Consider the following 25,560-nt stretch of genomic DNA (forward strand, 5'->3'; position numbering starts at 1 on the left):
AAAACACATAACAGGTCTAGATTTCTAAAAAAATTTACATTTAAAAAAAAGTTTAATTTAAATTGACTTTTGAAAAGTAAGCCATCATGGGGTAGGAGGGCAGTCCTCTCATTGATCAGTAACTGGTTAAAAGATGGGAAACAAAGGGTAGGAATAAATTATAGGTGTTCAGAATAGAGAGAGATAAAATAGTGGTATCCTTGAGGGGTCAGTACTGGGACCAGTACTGTTCAACATATTCATCTGGAAAAATGGGTAAACAGTGAGGCGGCAAAATCTGCACATGATACAGAACTATTCAAGATAGTTAAGTCCCAGGCAGACTGCAAAGAGCTACAAAGGGATCTCACAAAACTGGGTGATTGGGTAACAAAATGGCAAATGAAATTCAATGTTGATAAATGCAAAGTAATGCACATTGGAAAGCAATCTCAACTACACATACAAAATGATGGCATCTGAATTAGCTGTTAACACTCGTGAAAGAGATCTTGGAGTCATTGTGGATAGTTCTCTGAGAACATCCAACTCAATGTGCAGCAGCAGTCACAAAAGCAAACAATGTTGGGACTCATTAAGAAAGGGATAGATAATAAGACAGAAGATATCATATTGCCTCTATATAAATCCATGGTACGCCAACACCTTGAATAGTGTGTGCAGATCTGGTCACCCATCCTAAAAATATATATATTGGAATTGGAAAAGGTACAGAGATGGGCAACTAAAATGATCAGGGGCATGAAACAGGAGAAGAGACTAAAATGACTGGGAATTTTCAGCTTAGAAAAGAGATGACTAATGGGGATATGATAGAGGTCTACAAAATCTTGACTGGTGCGAAGAAAGTGAATAAGGAAATTTTATTTAATCCTTCACATAACACAAGAACTAGCAGTCACCCAATTAAATTAATAGGCAGCATGTTTTAAAAAAAACAAAAGGAAGTACTTCTTCACACAATATAAAGTCAACCCAGGGAACTCTTTGCCAGAGGATGCTGTGAAGACCAAAACTATAACAGGATTATAAAAAGAACTAGATAAAATTCCTGGAGAATAGGTCCATCTGTGGCTATTAGCCAAGATGGGGACAGATGCAACACCATGCTCTGAGTGTCCCTAGCCTGTTTGCCAGAAGCTGGGAATGGGCAACAGGGGATGGTCACTTGATTACCTGTTCTGTTCATTCCCTCTGGGACACCTGGCCTTGACCACTGTTGTAAGACAGGGTACTAGGCTATATGGACCATTGGTATGACCCAGTATGACCATTCTTATGTAAAAATTAATGATAATAATAAAAATGTTTAGTACAGAAACTCCCCAACATAATGACCTCCCACGATAGCAACAATGTGAGATAACAACCTTGGCAAATAATGCATTTTAAAAATCTTGGCCTACTAGGAAACATATTTATATAAGTTTCCATTCCCAGTCACAAATCTCACATTCTGGAGCAAAGTGACTAAAATATAGTCCAACAAACAAATGTTTATTTAACTTTTCCCTCCCCCGCACCCAACTCACCGGTGTCGTCCTTGGTCAGTGGAGAGAACACTCAGGGTATGGCTACATTTGGAATTTCAAAGCGCTGTCCCAGCAGCGCTGCGGGAGCGCTGCCGCGGCAGCGCTTTGAAGTGTGAGTGTAGTCAGAGCAGCAGCGCTGGGAGAGAGCTCTCCCAGCGCTGCATGTAAACCACATCCCTTACGGGTGTAGCGTGCAGTGTTGGGAGCCGCGCTCCCAGCGCTGCTGCCCTGATTACACTGACGCTTTACAGCGCTGTATCTTGCAGCGCTCAGGGGGGTGTTTTTTCACACCCCAGTTGCAGCGCTGTAAAGTGTGAGTGTAGCCAAGGCCTCAGAGTTCAGAGGTGCTTTCACGTGAGTACACCTTCCAGGTGGGGGACAAGAAAGCACCTAGCTCATTCCTCCAGCTGCTCACTGTTTGCTCTGGCCACGGCTGTTCGTTGTGCCACTGTTCACTCCACCGCTCTGTTGCCAATGGCCCTGCGCAGTCACCTTCTGCTGCCACCTGCCCGTGACCTCTGCAAGTTGGTCTCTTGAGGTTCCACCAGCTCTCAGGGCTTGTCTACATCACAAAGTTGCAGCGCTGGTGAGGGGGTTACAGCGCTGCAACTTAGGAGGTGTACACATCTGCAGGGCATCACCAGCGCTGCAACTCCCTGTTTGCAGCGCTGGCCGTACTCCCGTTTTGTCTCGGGTGTAGAGGATCCAGCGCTGGTAATCAAGTGTAGACACTTACCAGCGCTTTTCTTGACCTCCTGGAATAAGCAGGTATCTCAGCATACCTGAGGAAGCCTCTGGTAATCAAGCAGGTCTCCTTCCCCGGTTTGCTCTCGCGTTCCCCGAACCCCGAGCAAGCAGGTCTCCTTCCCTGCGGTTTGCAGGGTGGTTCGGGGAACGCGAGAGCAAACCGCGGCGAAGCTGGTCTCCTTCCCCGGTTTGCTCTCGCGTTCCCCGAACAAGCAGGTCTCCTTCCCTGCGGTTTGCAGGGTGGTTCGGGGAACGCGAGAGCAAACCGCGGCGAAGCTGGTCTCTTTCCCCGGTTTGCTCTCGCGTTCCCCAAACAAGCAGGTCTCCTTCCCTGCGGTTTGCAGGGTGGTTCGGGGAACGCGAGAGCAAACCGCGGCGAAGCTGGTCTCCTTCCCCGGTTTGCTCTCGCGTTCCCCGAACCCCCCTTGAAGCCGCCCAACAGCGCTGCAGTATGGCCACATCTAACACCACTTGCAGCGCTGGTTGCTGTAAGTGTGGCCACTCTGCAGCGCTGGCCCTATACAGCTGTACTAATACAGCTGTAACAACCAGCGCTGCAAAATTTTAGATGTAGACATACCCTCAGTCATTTCAGCTGAGCTCTCATTGGGGAAACCTCACTGCTAGTGCAATCTGGGCTGTCTCTTCCACAAAAACACTGTCCCACAGGAACACTATCCCCACAACAGGACTAATGTTGGGTCTAAACTTTTGGTGAACTTTGGAGCCAAAAAACACCCAGACTGGCCGTCTCTGCATAATCCTTTCTGAACCTTTTTTTGAACAAAGCACTGACCTGCAAACTACTCATGACACCCCCTTCCTCAAGTAGCCATTAGCTTTTTATCTCTATGCATTTACTTGTTAAACTTGCTCTTCCTGTAAAATCTTGATTGATTATGCATGACCATTATCTTTTATTAATCACTTTGTTTACTTCTGTGTATAAATATTGATGCTCACCCCTAATAAAGGGGCCACACTTATTCTAAAGCTTTGGGGTTAGTGTGAGCCCGTTGATCAACGCATTTGTGTCTGGTCTCTGACAGAATTGTGGGCCCATATTCCAACTCCGCACAACCTCGGGTGTTGGAGAGGTGAGTGAGGACTTGCTTTATTACCTAACAATTTGGGGGCTCGTCCGGGATTCCTTCTGGTGCGGTACCTCTGTCCAGTGGTCGGACCACTCATATATGAATTGGCAAGGCGCCACAGGAGATTTCTCCTAGCCAATTCAATATTGAGGGGTCGTGTATTGGACAGCAGGGTAAACGCCAGTTGGAGGGCTCCTGTCAGACACCATGGGTCAAGGGACTAGCGTGCCTCTTGAGAGTCCGTTGCGGATTGTAAATAAGTTATGGAACGAAGGGAAACTCCCAGTACAGACAGGAATGTCTAGGAAGAAGTTGTACACACTATGTGTAAGGAATTGGACTGGGTATACCGCGGTATTGGCCGACTCGGAGATGAGGTGGCCTTCGTATGGCTCTTTCGAACAGGCTGCCTTAAGAGGAGTAAAGAGCCAGATCGAAAAAGACCATCCGGGACAGTTATGTTACTGGTTTTGTTGGGACACAGCAGCAGAGCTGTGGAAATCTTTAAAAATTATGGCAGTCAGGTACTCTCCCGAGAGTGAACCCCCTCCAGGTTATTTCGATGAAGGGTGTAGACCACGGCGTGTTTTGACTCGTCAGCTGGTCCCCTCTGCACCTGCCCCTATTCCTCCGCAGGGGAACTCTCTCCTTGTAGCAGAGGGGAATCTGCAGGATCCCAGATTGGAATTTGTGCAGAAGGATGAGGAGGAATTGGACGGGCAAACCTCGGGAGGAGTAGTTACTAGGCTTAGGTCCAAGCAGGTACAGCAGGGTGCATGCCCCCCCCCCCTGAGGATAGCCCAGAGGATGTCTCTGTCAAATCTCTTGCGAATAATAAAAGTATGGTTATAGAGATGCCTTTACAGGTGCACGATCAACCTTATATGAGCAATGATGGACGATTGCAACATGCTAGTATTGTGGAATATAAAGGATGGCTAGAATGGGATTTGAAAGAGTGGGGACAGTTGTCAGGGTCTTTTGGGGAAAATCCCCGAAAGATCATAGAACTTCTAGAAAGATTGTTTTTAAGTTATAATCCTACTTATACGGATGTGGATCAGTTGTTAAGTAGAGTTTTGACTGGAGAAGAACGTAGTAGATTGTGGATGGCAGAAAGGACATGGGGAGATAGCAATGCAGCTAATGTTACTTGGATGGATAGGCGGGATCTGGCCGCTGGCTGGAATCCCCTAGACTGGACTCAGCTAAGGCTGACTCAGCTGCGAACAGATAGAGAACGATTGTTAGAGAGACTCAAGGAAATGGCTCGCCGCTCGCCTAATCAGGCTAAGTTCATGCAGATTCGGCAGGAATCTGATGAGCCGCCCAGAAAGTTCTGGTCGAGGCTATTGGAGGGGGCCCGAATGTTCACTCAGATGGATCCTGAGAGAGAAGCAGACCACCCTACTCTTATTTCATTTTTTGTGAATCAGTCGGTGCCCCCTGTAAGGGATTACTTCTTAAAGTTTCGCCCTGGTTGGGGAGGTGAGTCAGTCACTTCAGTGTTGGAAGTAGCTGATTTTGCCTGGGAGAAAGAAAGGGAAAGTAGTAAAAAGAAAGAGAAAAAGGAAGAATATAAGCTGATGGCTTTAGCTTTTCACGGTGGTGTTCGAGGCAAAGGCCGTGGCCGTGGCAGGGGATTCCAGGGTGCCCGGGGAAGAGGGTCCTGGCGACCCCAGCCATCAGGAAATTGTTTTCAGTGCGGACAGCCTGGTCACTTTAAACGTGAATGCCCCTGGGGACGCCCAGAGGGTCTGGTTGCATCCGCAGATGCTTATACAAGTGAGGAATACACCCCTGCACCACCAGCTCAGCCCATCCCCCAGGCCTGGATCAACTACGGGAAACAGCAGCAGCCGCAGCAAACTCAGCCTCCTCAATGACGGTACCCCGGGGGCGAAGGCAAACAATGTGATGGTCTTATTTCCTTAATGTCTTTAGCCGGCTCCTTTCTCACTTTCTGCCCTCCCAGCAAAGAGCCTCGTTTAACCCTTTCAGTCCAGGGACTGCCTGTCTCTTTCCTCATTGATACTGGGGCTACTTTCTCTCTTTTAAATCATGCCCCCTCTCCCTGGCTATCCTCTGAGGTTAAAACTGCGACTGGGGTGGAGGGCAACCCACAGTCTCTGGGACTCACTTTGCCTTTGAATGTTATTTATGCTGATAAATGTTTTTCTCACCGTTTTCTTTTTTCCCCAGCTTGTCCGATCCCTTTGATGGGCCGGGATTTACTCTGTAAGCTTGAGGCTACTTTAACCTGCACTCCTGAAGGGGTAGGATTATTGATGACAGTATTAGGAGATTCGGCCCCTACTCAGGGTAATTGGGAAACACCTCTCTCTCTCTCCCCTGACCTCACTGACTTGCCTTCAACCCTCTGGGGAATTTCTGACACTGATGTTGGCCTGCTCCTTTCGGCAGAGCCCGTAAGGATTCAGGTAAAGCCTTCCTTAACCCCCCCGTCAGTCCCTCAATACCCCCTGTCGCTGGAAGCCCGGGAGGGCATCCGCCCCATTATTGAGGGATTCATTGCACAAAAGCTAGTCCGCCCTCAGCGCACTCCCTGTAACACCCCTATACTGCCTGTCAAAAAGCCTCCTAAAAAGGACGGAGACCCTGTTCGTTGGCGCTTTGTACAGGATCTACGAGTTGTTAATCAGTATGTGGTCCCTCTTCATGCAGTAGTTCCTGACCCAGCTACTATCATCAGCCAAATCCCCTGGGATGCTGAGTGGTTCACTGTTATTGACTTAAAATCAGCTTTTTTCAGCATTCCTGTGCACCCAGACTCTCAGTATCTCTTTGGTTTCACCTGGGAGGGACAAAGTTATGTCTGGCAACGACTTCCTCAAGGCTACAGAGACAGCCCCACGATTTTCAGCCAGTGCCTCCGCCACGACTTGGAAGGTTTCACCAGTCCGCAGGGATCCACATTGGTCCTATACGTAGATGACATCCTATTAGGTAATCGCGAAGAAGCTGCCCTCCGCATCGATGGTAAGGCACTTTTATTATACCTACACACCAGAGGCCACAAGGTAGACCCTAAAAAGATTCAGTGGGTCTCACAGAAGGTCCGATATCTGGGCTTCCTGTTAACCCCAGAAGGAAGACAGATGGACCCAGCCCGCATAAAGACTATTCAAAACTGCCCTCTACCGAACACCAAGAAACAACTTCGAGGTTTCTTAGGATTAATTGGCTTCTGTCGCCCCTGGTTGCCGTCCTGCGGGGAGTTAAGCAAACCGCTCCACCGACTCACTGCTAACCTTGCTCCTGACCCTTTGCAGTGGTCCCCGGACACTATTCAAGCCTTTCAGTTACTCAAGGACAGTGTGGCCTCCTCCATGTCTCTCCGCCCCCCCAATTACAGCAAACCCTTTCACCTTTTTGTCCACGAGAGGGGCGGAATTGCTAGTGGTGTCCTTACCCAGCTGAGCGGGCCCCACCATTTCCCGCTTGCTTTTTACTCTCAGCAAATCGACCCTGTCGCTCAGGGAACCCCATCCTGCACCCGGACTCTGGCAGCAGCTGCCCTGCTGATCACAAAGGCAAAGAGCCTAACCCTGGGTCATTTTACCACGGTTTGGACCTCTCATGCCTTGTCAGCCCTTCTGCGTAGGGGCACAACCCAAGTCTTTTCGGCCCATCGTCAGCAACAGCTAGAGGCCGAACTCTTAGAAGACACTAACCTACTTTTTGAAAGGTGTGGACCCCTTAATCCAGCTACCTTGCTTCCTGACCTGCCAGTCCCCCAGGACCAGCACGACTGTGTGGAAGTAGTTTACAGCATCTTACAGATAAGAGACAACCTGTTTGACGTGCCACTGGACAACCCCGATTGCATCCTCTTCTCGGACGGAAGCTCCTTCTATGTTGATGGCAAGCGTTTCACTGGTTATGCTGTCACCTCTGAATGGGACATTCAAGAGGCCGCCTCACTGCCAGGCAACTGGGGAGCCCAAGCCGCTGAACTCTATGCCCTGGCCCGAGCTTGCCAGTTGGCCGCTGGTAAGACCGTTACCATTTTTACTGATAGCAAATATGCTTTTGGAGTTGTGCATTGTCATATCCACCTCTGGAAGTTTCGAGGTTTCCAGACAGCTGCCGGTAAACCCATTCAGCACCTCCCCCTCATCCACAAGCTTTTGGACGCCCTCCAAAAACCCTCCGTCCTGGCTGTAGTTCACTGCCGGGCCCATACTAAAGATAGCAGCCCCGTTACCCGTGGGAATGCCCTGGCTGACGCCTCCGCCAAGAAGGCTGCCACCTTACCTTTAGCCATGCCCACATTGGCTATTGCAACCTCCTCCTTTACTCCACCGCACCCCGTACCAGTACCCGCTGCTGAACTAAAATCATGGGAAAGCCTCGGGGCCACTCTGGTCAAAGGGACCTGGCTTATGCCAGATGGCCGAGCCTGCCTCCCTCGCTCCACATACCCTGTGGCAGTTCGCTGGCACCATGATAAAGGGGGTCACTACGGCACGCACGCCCTCGTGGACACTATCGCTCGCTTTTGGTATGCTCCAGGCATTCAACCCTATTGCCTATCAATAGTGAAAGCATGCAGCACATGTCAGCGTAATGGACCTGCTCCACCTCTTAACAAAATTAAGGGTGGAAGACCTCCGCCTGCTGCTCCATTTCAACATCTTCAAATTGATTTTGTAGATATGCCAAAGGCTTTTGGGAAAAAGCACCTCCTTGTTTTGGTTTGCCCTCTGACTTCCTGGGTCGAAGCTTTTCCTACTGCTAATTGTACTGCTGCCACAGTGGCGAAGATTCTCCTTAGAGATATTGTACCCCGTTTTGGCATCCCTCTTGTGCTCGACTCAGATCGCGGACCTCACTTTACTGGTCATGTCCTTGGCCATTTAGAACAAGGACTGGGCATTTCACACTCCTTTCATACACCCTACCACCCCCAGTCTAGCGGGAAAGTTGAGCGTATGAATAGGGAACTTAAGTTTACATTGGCTAAATACTGTCAGGAAACAGGATTAAAGTGGCCTCAGGTACTTCCCTTGGTCCTGTTTCACCTTCGTACTCGCCCAACCCGCGCATTGGGATTATCCCCCTTTGAACTGCTCTATGGACACCCCCCTTTCAAAGGCGGGGCGCTACCACGTGCTGATGTTTCACTATTGGGAGGGGATCATATGACTGCGTGTCAGTTTCTCTCCCTACAGGCTCGCCTCCGTACCCTTTGGAAAGCCTCGCAGTTTTCCCAGACCGTGCCGCTGGAGGAACAAATCCACCCGTTCCAACCAGGGGACTTCGTCTGGGCCAAAAAGTTCGTTCGTGACGACACCCTCCAGCCAAGGTTTACTGGACCCCACCAGGTTCTTTTGACAACCCAGACTGCAGTGTTCCTGGAAGGACGCAAATCTTGGATCCACCACTCCCACGTCAAGCCAGCCGTAGTGGACCACAGTGACGGACCAGCAGCTCTTGTCACCACTGAGGACACTGCCTTCGACCAGTGGACCAGCTTACCTCTCTCAGACATTAGACTTAAATTAACTCGAAAAAAATGAGAGGACCCTTTATTCTGACAACTGTATGTTTTTTATGCTTTTTCAGTTTATTTTCTGCTTATGAAGATAATGCTTTTATTAGATATTCCCACGAGGTTAAAACTCGTATTTTAGGAAATAGAAGTGATTGCTGGGTATGTACTCAATTTCCAGTAAATGCAGCACAGGGACTCCCCTTCACACCCATTCCCCTAACCACTGCTAATATGACTTGGATGCCACCGACTAGAATAAAAGATCCAGTCCAACCCAATCTTACATGGGACAAAACAGAAGTGCCAATTAACAAATATCTCAGGGTAACCAATCAAACAGGATCACTGTGTTTTGTTAAAGAAAAAGGGTCAACTTTTGTGGGAACAAGTAAATGCAACATATATTTTAATGGCACCGCCTTTAGTAAAAATCTTGGCTTCAAGCCTTGCGCATCCCACTTATCCCATATGTGGATCCCTCACCCCGATCCAACCTTTTCAACTTTTTCATGGAGGGGCAGGTTTTCAGAGTCAGTTTTTAAAAAGCCCTGCTCAGATCTCGAAGGTGTCCAACTAATTGTTAAAGGATACACAATTGCCTTCTACAACTGCTCAAGCAGTACTACACTGCCCTTTGAGGACAACACTACCAAATTGTGCCTCTGCAGTTCACACAACGATCCCTCTGCGTTACCAGGGGAACAGTGGTACAACGGGTGGTGGGTTACCTCCTACTTTGAGAAATGGAATACCGAAAACGCATTATATGGAACATACTGGGTGTGCGGGCCCAAGGCTTATTATTTTCTCTCCCCTGATTGGGCAGGGTCATGTTATTTGGCATGGCTAGCACCGCCTTCTCGGATCTCCCTCACTCCCCCTCATTTTCCCCACGTTCGTAACATCCGTGAAACTGACAGAGATATTAATCTCCGTGATGGTTTGTCCTGGCAGCGGTGGGCTGGTCACACTAGCTTGAAGGGTGCCATCATCCGTCTACAGGGACTATTAGAATCTTTGACCAATGAAACTGCAACCCTATTTGAGAACCAGGCCGGGGAAATGTCCCAGCTGCGCCAGTTGGCTTTGCAAAACAGAATGGCTTTAGATATGATGTTAGCAGCCCAGGGAGGAACTTGCGCCCTCATAAATGAAGAATGCTGTGTTTTTGTAAATGACACCTACTCTGACACTTTTCAACGTACCAAACACCTAAGGGAAATGGCTAAAAACTACTCCTCTGGCCAGCCACCTTATGATTGGTGGGGAGCCTTATGGAATTGGCTGCCCGGATTTGGGTGGGTTAAAAACCTCTTGGTGGGTGTTGTTGGGGCCATGGTAGTCCTTATAATACTGTGTTGCTGTATTCAGTGTGTCCCCTCCCTCATAAACTCATGTAAGTCAGTTTATTCTTTTCCCACTTCAGCTAAAAGCCTTACTCTCTTCGAATTGGCCCAGGCTGAAATTGCCAAGCGGCCCTTGAGATCTTGAAATAGGGTGTAGCTTTTTGATTAATAGTTATCTCAAAGCTACAAATGGAGGAATGTTGGGTCTAAACTTTTGGTGAACTTTGGAGCCAAAAAACACCCAGACTGGCCGTCTCTGCATAATCCTTTCTGAACCTTTTTTTGAACAAAGCACTGACCTGCAAACTACTCATGACACCCCCTTCCTCAAGTAGCCATTAGCTTTTTATCTCTATGCATTTACTTGTTAAACTTGCTCTTCCTGTAAAATCTTGATTGATTATGCATGACCATTATCTTTTATTAATCACTTTGTTTACTTCTGTGTATAAATATTGATGCTCACCCCTAATAAAGGGGCCACACTTATTCTAAAGCTTTGGGGTTAGTGTGAGCCCGTTGATCAACGCATTTGTGTCTGGTCTCTGACAGAATTGTGGGCCCATATTCCAACTCCGCACAACCTCGGGTGTTGGAGAGGTGAGTGAGGACTTGCTTTATTACCTAACATAGACATACCCTCAGTCATTTCAGCTGAGCTCTCATTGGGGAAACCTCACTGCTAGTGCAATCTGGGCTGTCTCTTCCACAAAAACACTGTCCCACAGGAACACTATCCCCACAACAGGACTAAGCACTTAGACCTGATTGTCAGTGATTTCAGCTGCAGTGGTCACTTAACAGAACAAAAGACCCTCTATGGAGCCTAATCAGCTCTGTCTTTAAACAGTGGAAAGAGACAGATCCCCACCCTCTCTCTTGATGCCTTCAAATCATCACAGGCTAAGTACAGTTCTACTGCCCTTTACTCATACAGTAAGAACAACATTTCATCCCCTCCCCCGCCCCCACATTCAAGTGGTTTGTAACCCAACCTCAGCCAAAATCTATCACTTGGACAACACAGCTCTGTTTGCTAGATACCTAGGTAGATTAGGTGTGAATGTAAATATAATCTGGCCCCACAGCCCCAGCTCATCACTAGCTGTCAGGGAGAGCTCATTTAGACTTTGCTTACAAATCATCATTTGATATTATTAGGTTGGCCAACATCATGAATGCACTGACATCAAAGAAAAACAACAGCTGTATAAGGAAGCAAGGAAGCTAGTCTATGCTCATACTTTTCAAATCTAGTATACTTTTTCAGATACACATATTTTATCATACACTGTATAAGCTTTTAAGTGTGCATTAATGTTTCAGTTTAAATTCAGATTTCCAAACAGTCATTAAATTGGTATGTATCTAGCTCACAAAACTAGGGGGGGTGTTGGGGAAATTCAGGGGGGGTGTGCACTCCCCCTGGGGGGGCCTAAGGAAATCACTGGCAGGATGGGCTCCCACCCCAGGCAATTAGCCACATAATGCCCTTCTCACTTGGCGTGCAGCTGCTGTCCATTCCCCCCTCTCCCGGGAGGCTGCATTAAGCCAGTATTAGGCGGTGAATGTCTCCGAGCCACAGCTGCAAGTGAGAGTTTTAAGTTGGTCACACAGTTGCGGGGGGGACGGACATCAGCTGATGCTCCAGCAAATGGAAAGCTCGATAGCTCACTGGAAACCCTGGGTTTTTCCTCCCCTTCCCCAGAATTGCAGACAAGCTGTGGAGGTGAATAAGTTAGAGCATTCACTTTAAAATAGGACTTTTTTTATTAATAACTTCAGTATGTACAATAAAGGTAAAATTGGGCAAGATAAAAAAAAGTTTCCATTCTCTTTTCAAGGCAAGTATCACAAGTGCTCCAGCATGTCAACAGAGCTTCTAGAGCAGAAGACAAGGTGCTCATTTGGACCAGTCTTTAGAAATCCAGGTTTTTCATGCTAACAGTGTCCATGTGTGGACCAATACAGGAGATTCTCCTAACACTATCAGACCTTATTCCCCTTTCTCCTCCCCACAGAGACAGAATAATGAATAATGTTTTAAAAAAACAATCCAGACTCCAGCATTTACATTAAGGCAGAATGAATAAATTAGCCTTTAACACACACACATTCAGAACAACATCAGGTTCCATTTAAATTTGGGAGCCTTTTTCAAAAAAACTCCCACCTACATCATCTGGGCTCTCAGATTGGTAGTTGCCCATGGGGTATTCAGTAGGTACTAGTACACATAAGATTTGGAGCACTTTCATACTTGGGAGATCTGAATTCTTCCTAATGCTGGTGGGAAACTGCCTCTCATTACTAGGGTGCAGAGCTCCCAGCTGGAAGAGTGGAATGTAGTTTAGTCCAACACTCAGATTATGCACAAACTTGTCAAGTGATAGCTTGACTGAAGTGGCTACATCAAAAAGACTCCAAACCAGATCCTTAGCTGTTGTAAATTACTGTAGCTCCACTGTAGTCAGCAGAGCTATGCTGATTGACATCAGCTAAGGATCTTGCCCTTCCTTTAAAAAGAAGGGAGGGAAGATATAACTAAACACACATAAGTACCGGTCAGTTACCCTTTGGCTTGCTGTTAACAGATGTTACTGAGGAAAGTTCAGGGAGTTTTGCTTGATGTGTATATTTAAGTAAAAAATCCAGTGCCATCTTCCCATCACAGTGACTCGTCACAGCATAAGGACAGGCCTGATCTACACCTAAACCTTAGGTTGACCTAGTTATGTCACCCCGAGAGACGTAGTTAAGTCCGTAGACCTAAGCCCCAGTGTAGACAACCCTAGGTCAACGGAAGACATCTTCCATTGACCTAGCTCCTGCCCCTCGGAGAGGTGGATTTACTACAGCAACAGAAGAACTCCTTTCATTCTGTGACTACACTACAGTGATGTAACTGCAGTGCTCCAGCTGTGCCACTGCAGCGTTTCTAGCGTAGACATACCCGTAGTGTGAACAGATTTGCTCCTCGCCATTGATAGAGCCATCAGACACGAGGGAGGAGACAGACTAGCTATGTGTACGAAGCACAGTTACACAGGCACTTCCAAAATAAGTAGGCTAGTTGTTATTGGGTAAGTAACTTGCAGTGTACTGAGATGTGGTTTTGGCATGAATGATGGCACTAAGCTTCTAAACATAAATAAGACCATGGAGTTAACTTCAATTCTGTAGGAATAAAATCTCTAACCAGGACAATCAGCAGCCTCCCTGCCAGAGGAAGGAAAAAACTTGTGCATCACAATGAAAGAGTTCAGGTCCATTCCAGTTAGTGTGCTAGTCCGAATTTCTTTAACAGTCATGAGCAGAGGACAGTGCCATTTTAAAATCAAGACCATCAATTAAAATTAGGCTTCCCAAGTCCTATTTAAAAACCTGAAAGTCCTCATCAGTCGGTGCATAAGAAAACCCTAAAAAAGCATCTGAGGCACTGGAGCAGCTGGCTGCTAAGTCAGGTGTCCGGGTGATGGAATTCGAGACCGCTTCTTGTGTGAACTCTGGGTCAAAATGTCGCAGATCAGCAGGACCAGACTAAAAAACAAAAACAACCATGTATAACATAATTTCAGATGAAGAGGCCTAAGCTTTCAGACAAGTTATTTCTTTAGACAGAACTGTTTTAGACAGCTGTGACCAAACCTTTATTTTATGTTCCCACAAAAGAGACATTAGCTTACAGTTCAGGAAGTATACTTAAACAGCACTAAAGAAGAAGTCATCAACTAAGACAACTAGCAGTGGGGCAGGGGAAGAGGGGGAATTTTGCAACACATACAGTTTCTCCCCCCATCCTCTGTCACAGAACTTGCTGACTGCATCCCCTGATAAGTGGAGCAACTAGAAGCGGTGATGTACTATGGGAAGTTGAGGAGGAACAGACAGGCAGAAGATGCAAGTTACTTTTAAATTTCCAGAGGATGATGATTTCTCCCTCTCCTCCCTCCAAATCCCCACAACTAGAAGCAGCTAGAACATTTGAATAAGGGACTTTTGACCACTGCAGTCTTAGTTCCCTTCCCCTTAAAAAGAACAGGATTACTTATGGCACCTTAGACACTAACAAATGTATTTCAGCATGAGCTTTTGTGAGCTACAGCTCACTTCCATTCTGTGCATCTGAAGAAGTGAGCTGTAGCTCACGAAAGCTCATGCTGAAATAAATTTGTTAGTCTCTAAGGTGCCACAGGTACTCCTGTTCTTTTTGCGGATACAGACTAACACGGCTGCTACTCTGAAACCTTCCCCTTAAAGTTATGCAGGGAAAGCCTGCATCAGCCACCACCACTTACCACATTGGGGTTGAAGGGAGGAGTGATCCTCTTGTGATACAAGTCATCCCAGTTTATTGGGCTGAAGAACACATGATTCTTTATCTCAAGCTGCAAAGAAGGGTTGGGGGGAAATAATCACTCTCCTGCCACCTTCCTCCTCAACCATCCCTTTTCCAACAGTCACTAAATAGGCACACGCTCCCCGATAGTGGATGGTTGTAGCTCTACAGCTACATACAGCATATTGGAAAAAAACAAGCTGTAATGTTCCTCATCTTGGCAGACTGGAGTATCCCCAACACAAAAGACTTCATGAGTTTACTGTATCCTGTTTATGGTACAGCGACACTATATGCTGGCAACCCAGCCCTTCCTCACACCTTTAACCATGACAGCATAAAGTCCCCACTGCAGGTCTTAACATCCTGTGCCCAGTTCTGAGCCACAGCTTCCTGTTGTGTTGCTAACATGGATCTTAACTCCCCCCCCCCCCCCGCACACATTCCCAAAGCCCCACCTCAAAGTTGTATTTAGATACACCTCTGAAGAGATTGCAATTCACAAGTCACACAAAGCAATATCATGGTGCTTTGAAAAGTAGCCAAGCCAAGCCTTATGGGACACTGCAAGGTAGCTAGGTCCAGGGCTTGAATAATGAACGTTTACCAAGAGGAAGCTTTCTTTCTGCTATGGAGAGATGTCATTTCACTTGACACTGAAGTCTTCCTAAGACTAAGATCAACCAATGTAGAACAGATATGAAAGAGGAGAGGGGCTCGGAGGAGGGGTGGGGTTGGCTGTATATGAAGAAAATAGGTTAGGATGGGAAACACCACGTACAAAGTCCATCTTGGCCCCCAGCCTCCTCTTCTGGTCCTTGTGAAGCAGTCCCTGTAAGATATCACAAGCTGCCATGGTCTTGGTTCCTTGGATCTGGAGTGGCTTGTGTAGAATATTGTCATACATCTGAGACACATCCCGGCTGTAAAAGGGAGGCTGATAGGGAAGAGAGGAGAAAATCAGCTACATAAGACATGAGATACCATAATGAAGCATGCAAACAATTTCAGAGCTGTGGGAGACAATTCATCAGATTCCATTTCTACAGTGTGCGCGAGGGAGAGAGACAGGCTAAATGCTTTCATCTCAGTAACATTAGGATGACTATTTCAACTAGTACTTTCATTTATGTTGGGATCGTCCATGTCATGGTACCCTATACATGGAACTACTGCTTTAGTGGCCCACAGCCTTCAAAAGGTCATTGCTTTCTTTAACGAGCATCTCTTTGATCTCCAACAAGCTACAGTGTGTGATTTTAAGACTCACCAACCCAAACAGCATCTCATAGAGGACAGCTCCCAGACACCACCAGTCTACTGTTCTGTCATAGGGTTGTTTTCTTAGCACTTCTGGGGCCAAGTACTGTGAAGAGTCAGAGAGCTTTGTTTGAGACAAATTACAAAGGCTTCAATGACTACATATTCCAGGCTGCAGTTAATTAATCTCTAAATAAAAGCGTTAGAGAGGTTCGGAGCTGTGATTTCCACCAGCTTTTTTTTTTTGTATTTAAAGTAGAACTTCCCCCTGCCACAGGACTGACTCTAGAGCTAAACTCTTCCTAAAGTTTGAGAAGCTCCCATCTTCCTATACGCAACTTGAGGAAGGGAGTTTTAGCAGAACTCTAACCAGTGGTGTGGCTCTTTGCCCTAGATGCACAGCTATTTCCAAAATCATGAGTGGCTGACTAATAGAGTTCAATCAACTGGGAAGTTGCAGATTTCCTGTCCCTGTATCTAACATGAAGACACCTGTTATGTCAAGAGGTTCTGGTGACTGCCTCTTTGAGACTGGGTGTGAATGTACCTTTCCATAAACAGACCTGTCAGAATAAGTTAATCAGAAGCCCCCTCATCTAAGATCAAAGTGGTTTGCGAACCTGCCCAGGAGTTTTGACTGAATGGGTGGAGGGGGTTTGCTGAGTAAGGGGGAAGAGGTCGAACACACAGAAACTAAGAAGAGACAGAAGAGAGAGAGGCAGAAGCATAAAATGAAACCCAGGCAGGAGCTGGTGAGGACAGCATGGCCCTGGAGAAAGCCAGGGAGAGTTTTTGGGTGTGTTGGCTAACAAGGTTTGGGGCTATAACCTAAGGTTTGGCTACACTTGCGAGTTAGAGTGCATTAAAGCAACCCCAGGCGCCCTAGCTCACTCCCCATCCACACTGGCAAGGCATGTAGAGCGTTGTGACTCCAGGGCTAGAGCACTCCTGGTACTCCACTTCGGAGAGAAGATTAACACTTGGTGTACCTTGGCTGAAATGCCCGAGCATCAGTGTGAATGAGGTGTTGCATTACTGCACTCTGATCAGCCTCCAGAAACATCCCATAATCCCCTTAAGTCAAGTGGTCACTCTTGTCATTGTTTCAGAATCGATGCAGGAATGTGGATATGCCCGTTTCTGACAGTCTGCTGCTCATCTGCTCCGGGACAAAGCAACCATTACTGTGGAATGCTATGTGTGTGAGAGAGAGGCAGCGGGTGGGGGGTCTGCTGCTGTCTGAACTTACAAGACAGCACGCTGACATGCTCTCAGCACCCCAAAAATCTACTCTCTCCCCCCACACATACACACAACACATTCCCTGTCACACTCTACCCCTCCATCTGAAAAGCACGTTGCAGCCACTTGCATGCTGGGATAGCTACCACAACACACTGCTCTCTGTGGCTGTTGCAAGAGCTGCTAATGTGGCCATGCCAGTGTACTTGCAGCTGTCAGTGTAGACAGATTGCAGCGCTTTCCCTACTGTGCTCTACGAAGGCTGGAGACACATTTTACTTTGCCACGATTTACACCTGTGCTGGAAATAAAACTTCCTATTCTCCTTGGTAGCATTTTACAGCTATTTTGCAGTGGTGATGTCACAAGATGCAAGGCAGCAGAGAGGGTCACAACCTGCGTCATCAGGAGACGCTAATGACAATGTGATTATTAACTTGGTGTTCTGTGAATTAAGGGGCAGCAGCAAGTAAATATCTGGAACACTGTGCTCATAGCTACAGGAGTAAGTATTACAATCAAGGAGCGTAGCTAGAGAAGGTCCTGGATTCCAGTGTCAAGGCTGTCACCATGACTACTGGAAGTCTTGCCAGGTTCTGCAGGAACACCCATTCCAGAATCAGCAGGATTCCCCCCCGCCAAAAAAGTTGCAACATTTTAAAAGCAAGTTTATTCAATGTACTAATCAGTTTAGTAAAAGCCATCCTGTCACAAGTTAAAATACGGCCTTGTCTACACGCAAAAATTGTTATGCTTTAACTATAATAATGTAGTGAAAACAGTACAGCCCTGTCCCTCCCTCTCCTCCGCCGCCCCCTAGTGTGGATAGTTTTATCAGTGTAAAGCTATACTGGTGTAAGCACCTTTATACTCGTATCAGAGGGGTAGCCGTGTTAGTGTGGATCTGTAAAAGCAGCAAAGAATCCTGTGGCACCTTGCAGACTAACAGACGTATTGGAGCATGAGCTTTCGTGGGTGAATACCCACTTCGTCAGATGCATGTCATCTTTATATTGCATCCATACTAGAATATTTATACCAGTACAAAAAAGATCTGTGCGTATACAGGCCTATCTCCTGTTAATTGAATGCCCTGGTGAATTTCTCCTATTTGCATGTTTAAGTCTTGAAACCTGATACCTGTGGAGGAAAGTTTAAAATGAAAACAGGGTAAGGATATAAGAGTCAGTCAGCAGTTTCTGCAAGGGTAGCATTGGGAAAAAAAAGTCATCATTATTAGGTTTCAGAGAGGACACCAAGTTGACATGAGTAAGCTTTTTAGAGGCAATGGTTCACAGTCCTTTGGTCCAATCTAAACTGGTACTGCTAATGGTCACCAGCAATGGATCCTCCTCAACCCTTCTAAACCCCATGTCAAGAACAGACATGTTTTCAGCACCAGTCCAGGGAATAGAGACTAGGCCCTCCTCAAACACACTCTATTAAACTCAAGCCTTGTCTTCACTTCTAAAACCACAGGATAATTAACACATGCAAGCTATCCTGAGGTAAAAACCACAGGGAAGACACTTTAGTGCAGACCTCACCTAGTTTACCTTGCGGTAAAACCAAAGTGCCTTGTCTCCATTGTGTTTTTACCTCAGGATACCTTGGGCACACTAGTTGCCCCAAGGTAAAGGCTGTTTTTTAGCAGTTTACCCTTCTCCCACCAGTTGCAGTAGGAATGCAAGTGGAGGGGAGGAAGGGGAAAAAATGGGGAATGGCAGTGTTACATTGCTAAAGGGAATAATGCTTTTGTAAAAGGGTATAAGAACTCAGTGGGACCCAAACTAGTATGACAGCAATGGGGAACAAACAGGACGTTTTAGCCTCCTTGGTTCCTTTCATGCAACATGCGAACATATTCAGCACCATGCATGTCAAAAAAGAGGCTGAGACTGTCTCAGATCTTGGTCCCCAATTTTTCAGCGATGCTGAATACACACAGCTCCAATTGACACCTCTGTGAGGAGCTGAGCACCTGCAGTTCTGATGTATCAGGCAGTTAGTGCCTAAGTAATTCCCAGTTAACCAGAAAGTTGACCATACTGTACCTCTGGGGTGCCACAAAAAGTAGAGGTCGTTTCCTCTGGCTCCATTCCTTCTTTGCAAAGTCCAAAGTCTGTCAATACTATGTGTCCCTAAAGAGGAAAGGGATTTCAGCCTAATCAAGCTCTCCCTACTGGGAGTGCATGGATTTCTAGCCCCCTTTGCAGTTTTCATGTGCACCTTTCAGCTTTGCAACTGCTAGGCATTTATACATACAAACAGATTGAACAGGAAATCTGATGGGAGACTTCTCACAAATATATGGTTTAAATGTAGGCTTGTAAGGATTTGATTTTTATCAGTAAACGTCAATTTCACTGTACCCACAAACAGATGTAAAAATATACATTTCTATCCGTAAAAATAAAATGTACACTTTTTTCAGTTTTAGAAAAATGCTGCTTGAGAACTTTTTAGAGTTTAAGGATATTTACCGGTACTTTGTATATTTTGACGCGATACTGACAATCTGCATTTTAAAATAGTTATAAAGCTTTAACTTTTTGAATCTCAATGTCAACTATAATTAAATAATTATCTGATCTCTCCCTAGCGTATGACCCCTGCCATAATTTCCTGCAACTGTGAAAATTAAAAAATTTATGACATTACTTTAAGAAAAAAAACAACAAAATTCTGCCATGCTTATGTATAAGTAGCTATTAAACTGGCCAGACTGACCAGCATAGCCCTGTGATCAGTTGAACAATTAGCCTCTCCATCAGTCCAGGGAATTGCTTGGTTAGTGGAGCTTTACAGTGCTCAAGTTTAGACCTGCCATATGGGATATTTAAAATGCTTTTCCATGGGTTAGTGCTCGGATATAACAAAAATGCTAACATCTGAGCTCTGGGAAACTATGTGTACGCAGAGTTAATAGAGCTGCTCGCTTTACAAGTCAGTGTTGTGGCTCCCCCTACTGAACGGATGTGGGGTATACCAAGTTATTTGTGGGGGTGGGAGGGGAAAGGGAGGTAGTAATTACTCATGGTTCCTCTGTCATACCCAAGCTAGCGTGCACAAAAAAGGTTGTGAAGAGAATGCAGGAAGCAGGCATGTTTGCAAGAGAGCTGAACATACCTGGCAGTCCAGCAGGATGTTTTCAGGTTTTAAGTCCCTAGAAGAAGAGAAAGATGTGATGCTGAATCAGATTTTCCAAAGAGCTCAACACACAACAGCTCCAGTTGAAAAGAATGGGGACTGCAGGGGACTGAGGAATGTTGACAGTCTGGTGCACTGAGGTCTATGAGAACGCCATGGCCATCAGGAACTCTAGAGTTATAGCTCCCGCAGCAGCCGTGAATCAGCACAGCATGTGTTTGATATACAAATGTTTGTGTTTTGGTAAGGCTAGAGAGGCTGCTAGGCATATGCTATTAGTATCTAGTCGCACAGTGTGGCAGTTACAGCTGCTGTGGGAAACATCTTTAATTTCCTGACCTGAGACTTTGCCTCTCATGCATTGTACTAAACTACCTTCTCTTCCCATTCAAAACAAGCCAAGCTAACTTCGCCCCCTCCTTCCCAAAGCCAAAGCCCCATTCAAGGACTGAAAGAGGGAAATGAAGGGAAGGGGCTCAGGGAGGTGCTACATGAGATGTTCTGAAACACACAGGAGATCCTGGATCAAGAGCATAGTTCTGAAGCTTAGTTTAGGAGGACAGCACAGCCCTGCCTAGTAGTTCTGCACTTTGTTTTTAGGAGCGCCCCTTGTAACATGCCTGCACGGTTACAATATCAAGTAGTTTCCTGCCCCTCCTCAATATTTTACACACACTTAGGTGCAGCCAAGGGTGAGCGAGGAACAGGGAAGAGGGAATTACTAGTGCCTGCTATACTCACCAGGGACATGCACCCTACCTGTAGATTATGTTCAAGGAATGCAGGTACCCTACTGCACTGGCTACTTCAGCTGCGTAAAAGCGGGCACGAGGTTCACGGAAACAGCGCTCTCGCTGCAGGTGGAAGAAGAGCTGAGCAGAAAGGAAACAGCCTGTTGGTTACTTGGGAGCAGCCTTCTCTCGTCATCCCATCCTCCTCCCCGCAGTGTTGCTGCCATGTGCAGGGACATTCTGAACAGCCCTTTTCTACCTTCTGTTCACTCCCAGTGAAAGCTAACCCCTCTCCCCAGCACTAACACCTCTTTCCCAAGAAGGAGAGCTTTGGAGTCAGCTGGGCTGCTCATCTCAAGCCTTTGCTTGTTGAGAAAGAAGTCTCCTCCTACAAAGAGGTGAAGCTATTTGAATGCCAGCCACCGAGTGACCACTGCAGTTTGCAGACAGTAAACTGTGCCAGCCATACTGAATTAGCTAGAGCCAAGCTGCCCCCAACATCACCATTACAGTCAACCTGGTCACAACATAGTCATGCCTCCACCTCACTACAATGTATAGTGTAGACTGGACCTCAAGTGCAGTCTGTAAACAGGCTAATCATCAGAGACAATGTCTGGTAATGACACATCTAAGATCCACTCCCTTCCATGAACTATAGTTGGGCAGGGAACAGTCAGGTTCAACCAGGCCTCGTGATGGAGTATAGAAAGAGCCTTTGCTGCTTCAATATTTGCTTTCAGTTGAGGTTCAGGAATGGGAGAGCAAGTGGTGCCACAGAGCAGCTTCCATACGCTAAAACAGGATGGACGAGAGGGACTCACACTAGAGTTTTGGCAGCCAGCTATAGTCAGATTTGACCCCCAGTGGTCAAACACTGGCCAGACACTGCCATGCCCCTCCCTTACCACCCTTGCCTCAGATCTTCCTTCACTGATGGGCAGCTCGACCTCTGCTGTGCACCAATAGGAGAAAGCCCACATGTGACAGATTGGAGCTGAAGCCACAAGACAAGCAAAAAAGTTAAGTGAGGGGTGTGTGGGTTATTTTACAATCTAAATCAGAGAGTGCCTATGGGGCCAGGCTACTGCATGTGGAAGATTTTGCCAGATGTTATTTCTAAGGTGCTTGGCACCAGAGTCTCATTCAAAAGGCAGCGTTCCTAAGATAGGTCTCTGACTGGACTGATGAATGCTACAGCAGTGTGTGTCCAGTCTGAACAAGGTCATTTCAGAAACAGGCATGACGCTGCTTTAGCACAAACATCCACAGCTTGGTTCCTGATGGAAGACAAATAGATCCAGGACTGTTAATGTACAGTGGGAGTCTAAAATGACAGCTGTACTCTTGCACTCACCTCTCCTCCATTGACATAGTCTAGCACAAAGTAGAGTTTCTCGGAGGTCTGGAAAGAGTAGTGGAGGCCCACCAGGAAAGGATGTTTCACATTTTTCAGCAGCACGTTGCGTTCCGCCATAATGTGGGTTTGCTGCACAGAACCAGCCAAAGATGTGTTAGTAGGTCAGATAGTTCCATTCCAGAGTCTGGCAGACGAGTGGCCACCTAGTGCTGAGAGATCTTCAGATGGAAGGTTCTCAACAAGCTCCCGATATTGTTATTCATTCTGAGGCCAACTGGCCGTTCCTGGTGGTGACTAGGTTTAGTATCCGAAAGGTCAACACCCAGTCCCTCGGAAGGATGCCTTGGAGCATGACTGAGCTAGCAAGCAAAGGCCTGTTGAGCAGGATTCTTCCAGAACCACGTTTGACAATTCCTTCCTCTCCTACCCCCCTGTGGCACATCACAACACACGCATACTCCACACTGTGGTACGCACTAGCAGCCATAGTCTACAGCCTAGGGCCTCCTCCTGGGAACACAAGACACAGTGCCTACAACTGTGAGTACTCATCAGTGAAGTTAACGGGGCTACTCAAATTGTAAGCACTATGCTTGCTAGTAAGTATTTGCAGGATCAGGCCCAGGGTTTGGTGTGGATGCAGAAATATTGTTAACTGTTATAGTACAGACATAGGGGCTGGGTGGGCAAGGACTGAGCAGTGGCAGAGCTTGTTTGCACCATGCTCAAGCCATTGCTGTTCAGCTTTCCTTTTATCTGCACCACGATCCTCCTGAAAAAGTGAGGATCAGTTGCGGTGCACACGAGTGGTGACTAGAGCAAGCAGCACAGACACACTAGTATGATGCCTTGCTTTTATCATGAAGACAAAGCACCAAGAAGAGAAGTAAAACCCTCCTCCCGTCCCCAGAGGGCTCGTCTGTAACGTACCTCCTTTTTCTTCAGGATGGATTTCTTCTGCAAGACTTTCACAGCATAAGACATCCCATCGGACTTGCGTTTGGCCAGGAGAACCTACAGCAGAAGGGCAAGGTGAGGGGCGTGGGTCTCTGGTGCTCTACATCATTCCAATTTATTTCGTTAGTGTTTCATACCACCTTTGCGACTAGTGCAGGTGACTGCACAAGGGGTCAGGCTATGATTTTAGAGCATGAGAAGCCAGCCAGGTGTTTTCTCCTTCCATCTTTTGACAAGGGCACACAGCAAACTAAGCTTCCCCTCAGTTCCCCAGCTACTTTCCCCTCATTCCACCCAGTATCCAGCTAGAGCAGTTTCAAAGCACAGAGGGAGAGAATCCCCTTTCTAGAGGATCACTGTCATCTCACAAAGCAGACATGCCCAGGGACCCTCTCCTAGTTGTGTGAGAATGTGCCAAGATGAGCAGTATTTTAAGTGCTGCTCTTATACCCTCCCTCCTACCACCTGTGGGGTAGTAAGATACCACTCACCGTCTTCCATGCCTCTTTGTTCCCAGGCCCGTTTCAGCACTGGTGACGGGCTACTCAAGGGGGGGTACATGAAGCGCACTCCGCTGCTGCTGGAAACTATTTCAGCAAGGGGAAAGAGGAGACCATACAAGGAGGCCTTCAGAAACCCACGATCGATCCCAAGCTACACCCACTTACTTTTCCAAAGCTTCCTTTCCCAATAACTTTCAAAAAATCAAAGTCCGTTGGCTTGGCACTGTTGGACAAGGAGACAGCGGGTTACCACCCATTCCACGGGCTAAATGTTAAGTAAGGTTTTTTTCAAAAGTACACGAGGAGGGTCAGCCCTGGAAGATGGGTGGAAGACATAATTTTCATTCACTAGATAAGCTTCCTTCCCTCCTCCAGCCACACATGCAGCAATCCGGCAGGTAAAGGTTTTGTATGGTGCAATACAGACACAAGGGCAGCAGTGGGGTGGAATCCCTAGCCAAGTATGCCAGTCACCCGAAGAATCTGCTCTTCTGAATATGACAGTGGCAGAGAAAGCCGTTAAATCCTCAAAAGCACCTGAAGGTTAGGTGCAAATGAAGCTCTTTGCTTTCTCTCTCTGAAGACTGGGAGGGGCTCTGGCTGATAAAACAGACAGCAGGGAGATGCAGTAGAATCAAAATAAGGAAGAGTCTCCCTCCCCCACCTAACAGGGAACCAAAGTACCAGGTGGAAGCAGCAAAAGACAAGGGGCTAGGGGGTGGGGGATTAGAGTGTGGGCAGGAGATGAGGATTGTAACCTCGGTCAAAGTGACAAAGCAGAAACCTGAACATGTGACTAGCTACAGCTGAGCCCCCAGAGAGCTGACCTTTGAGATATGGGTTATATGGGAATCCGCCTGGGCCATTTGCTAATTATGATTTCTTTGCTCAGATGGAGCAAATCAGATAGCAAACCAATCAGTTTTTTCACTGCAAGGTTCACCTTGTGCACCGGGTTCAATACTCTCCCAGGTAAACGCAGGCTACTTACTTCGGATTAGCAGAAGGGCCAAGGTTGATGTTGTCAGTCGGTGTCAGAGGCTGGAGGGGACACAGACATTAAGCAATTAGTCAGCATTTCCCTGAGAAGAAACATGGGATTCCAGTGAAGTGTTTCAAAGCAGACATATTTTCACTTGCTGCAGGAAGTCATGTGTCACAACCCCAAACAGACATGGCCAGTGTATTTTTGAGTCAGAATCTCAGTCAACAGTGGCCCTTAGACTGGAGCAGTTGGCTTTATCCCCACCCCTCGACCCCCCGCCCACACCAGTCCCCAACTCCTCCAAGTTCACCAGTGAGAGTGGAACAAATCTTCTGGCACCTGGCTGGATAAGTCCCTCCAGAAGGAGGTCCATTCCTGGACACTGTGCACAGCAAATGAGGGGAAGGGGGTTCGGGGGGAGGGAAAATCTCATTTCTCTTCCTCACCTAAGTTCTACTCATGTCCTAAAGCAGTGACATCAGTCAAATCCCATGGACCCAGGCAGACCCCATACCTGCCTGACTTAGCCCTTCGGAAGGCAACTACTCTTGTGAGGGAGTGATAGGAGGAGGTTTAGCTGTTGGCATGGTTCATGTGAGACTAGCACCCTGAGCGTCAGGAAAAGCGACGTGCAGCATTACACTCGCTGGGCCCTCTTTGCACGCGAGTCACACAGGCCGCAGGAACGCATGGGTGATTGCCACCGTCTGCGCTGAGCAATGGACTCGTATGCAAGCACACATGGGGAGAGCTCCCCGTTTCTGTAGCACTAAGAGACCTCATTGCTAGAGAGATT

At 47.0% G+C, this 25,560-nt stretch overlaps 1 protein-coding gene across 5 annotated transcripts in view; it reads right to left on the reverse strand.

Moving 5' to 3' along the window:
• Positions 1-11,983: 11,983 nt before the first annotated feature.
• The window catches only part of SGK2 (serum/glucocorticoid regulated kinase 2), a 35,763-nt gene continuing 22,186 nt past the window's right edge, over positions 11,984-25,560 (reverse strand). For 4 of the 5 annotated variants that reach the window (XM_030533691.1, XM_030533690.1, XM_030533687.1 and 1 more), the window contains 11 exons: positions 24,771-24,820; positions 23,945-24,002; positions 23,250-23,333; positions 22,317-22,448; positions 20,988-21,100; positions 20,208-20,244; positions 19,133-19,219; positions 15,847-15,942; positions 15,358-15,513; positions 14,536-14,625; positions 11,984-13,777 (listed from right to left, as the gene is read on the reverse strand). In XM_030533691.1, coding sequence (XP_030389551.1) covers positions 13,610-13,777; positions 14,536-14,625; positions 15,358-15,513; positions 15,847-15,942; positions 19,133-19,219; positions 20,208-20,244; positions 20,988-21,100; positions 22,317-22,448; positions 23,250-23,333; positions 23,945-24,002; positions 24,771-24,820 — 1,071 coding nt within the window. In that variant the 3' untranslated portion in view covers positions 11,984-13,609. The remainder of the gene's footprint in view (positions 13,778-14,535; positions 14,626-15,357; positions 15,514-15,846; positions 15,943-19,132; positions 19,220-20,207; positions 20,245-20,987; positions 21,101-22,316; positions 22,449-23,249; positions 23,334-23,944; positions 24,003-24,770; positions 24,821-25,560) is intronic. The other variant, XM_030533689.1, reaches the window with a different exon arrangement.

This window comes from Gopherus evgoodei, chromosome 14 (genome assembly GCF_007399415.2).
Source record: "Gopherus evgoodei ecotype Sinaloan lineage chromosome 14, rGopEvg1_v1.p, whole genome shotgun sequence".
NCBI classification, from domain to species: Eukaryota; Metazoa; Chordata; order Testudines; family Testudinidae; genus Gopherus; species Gopherus evgoodei.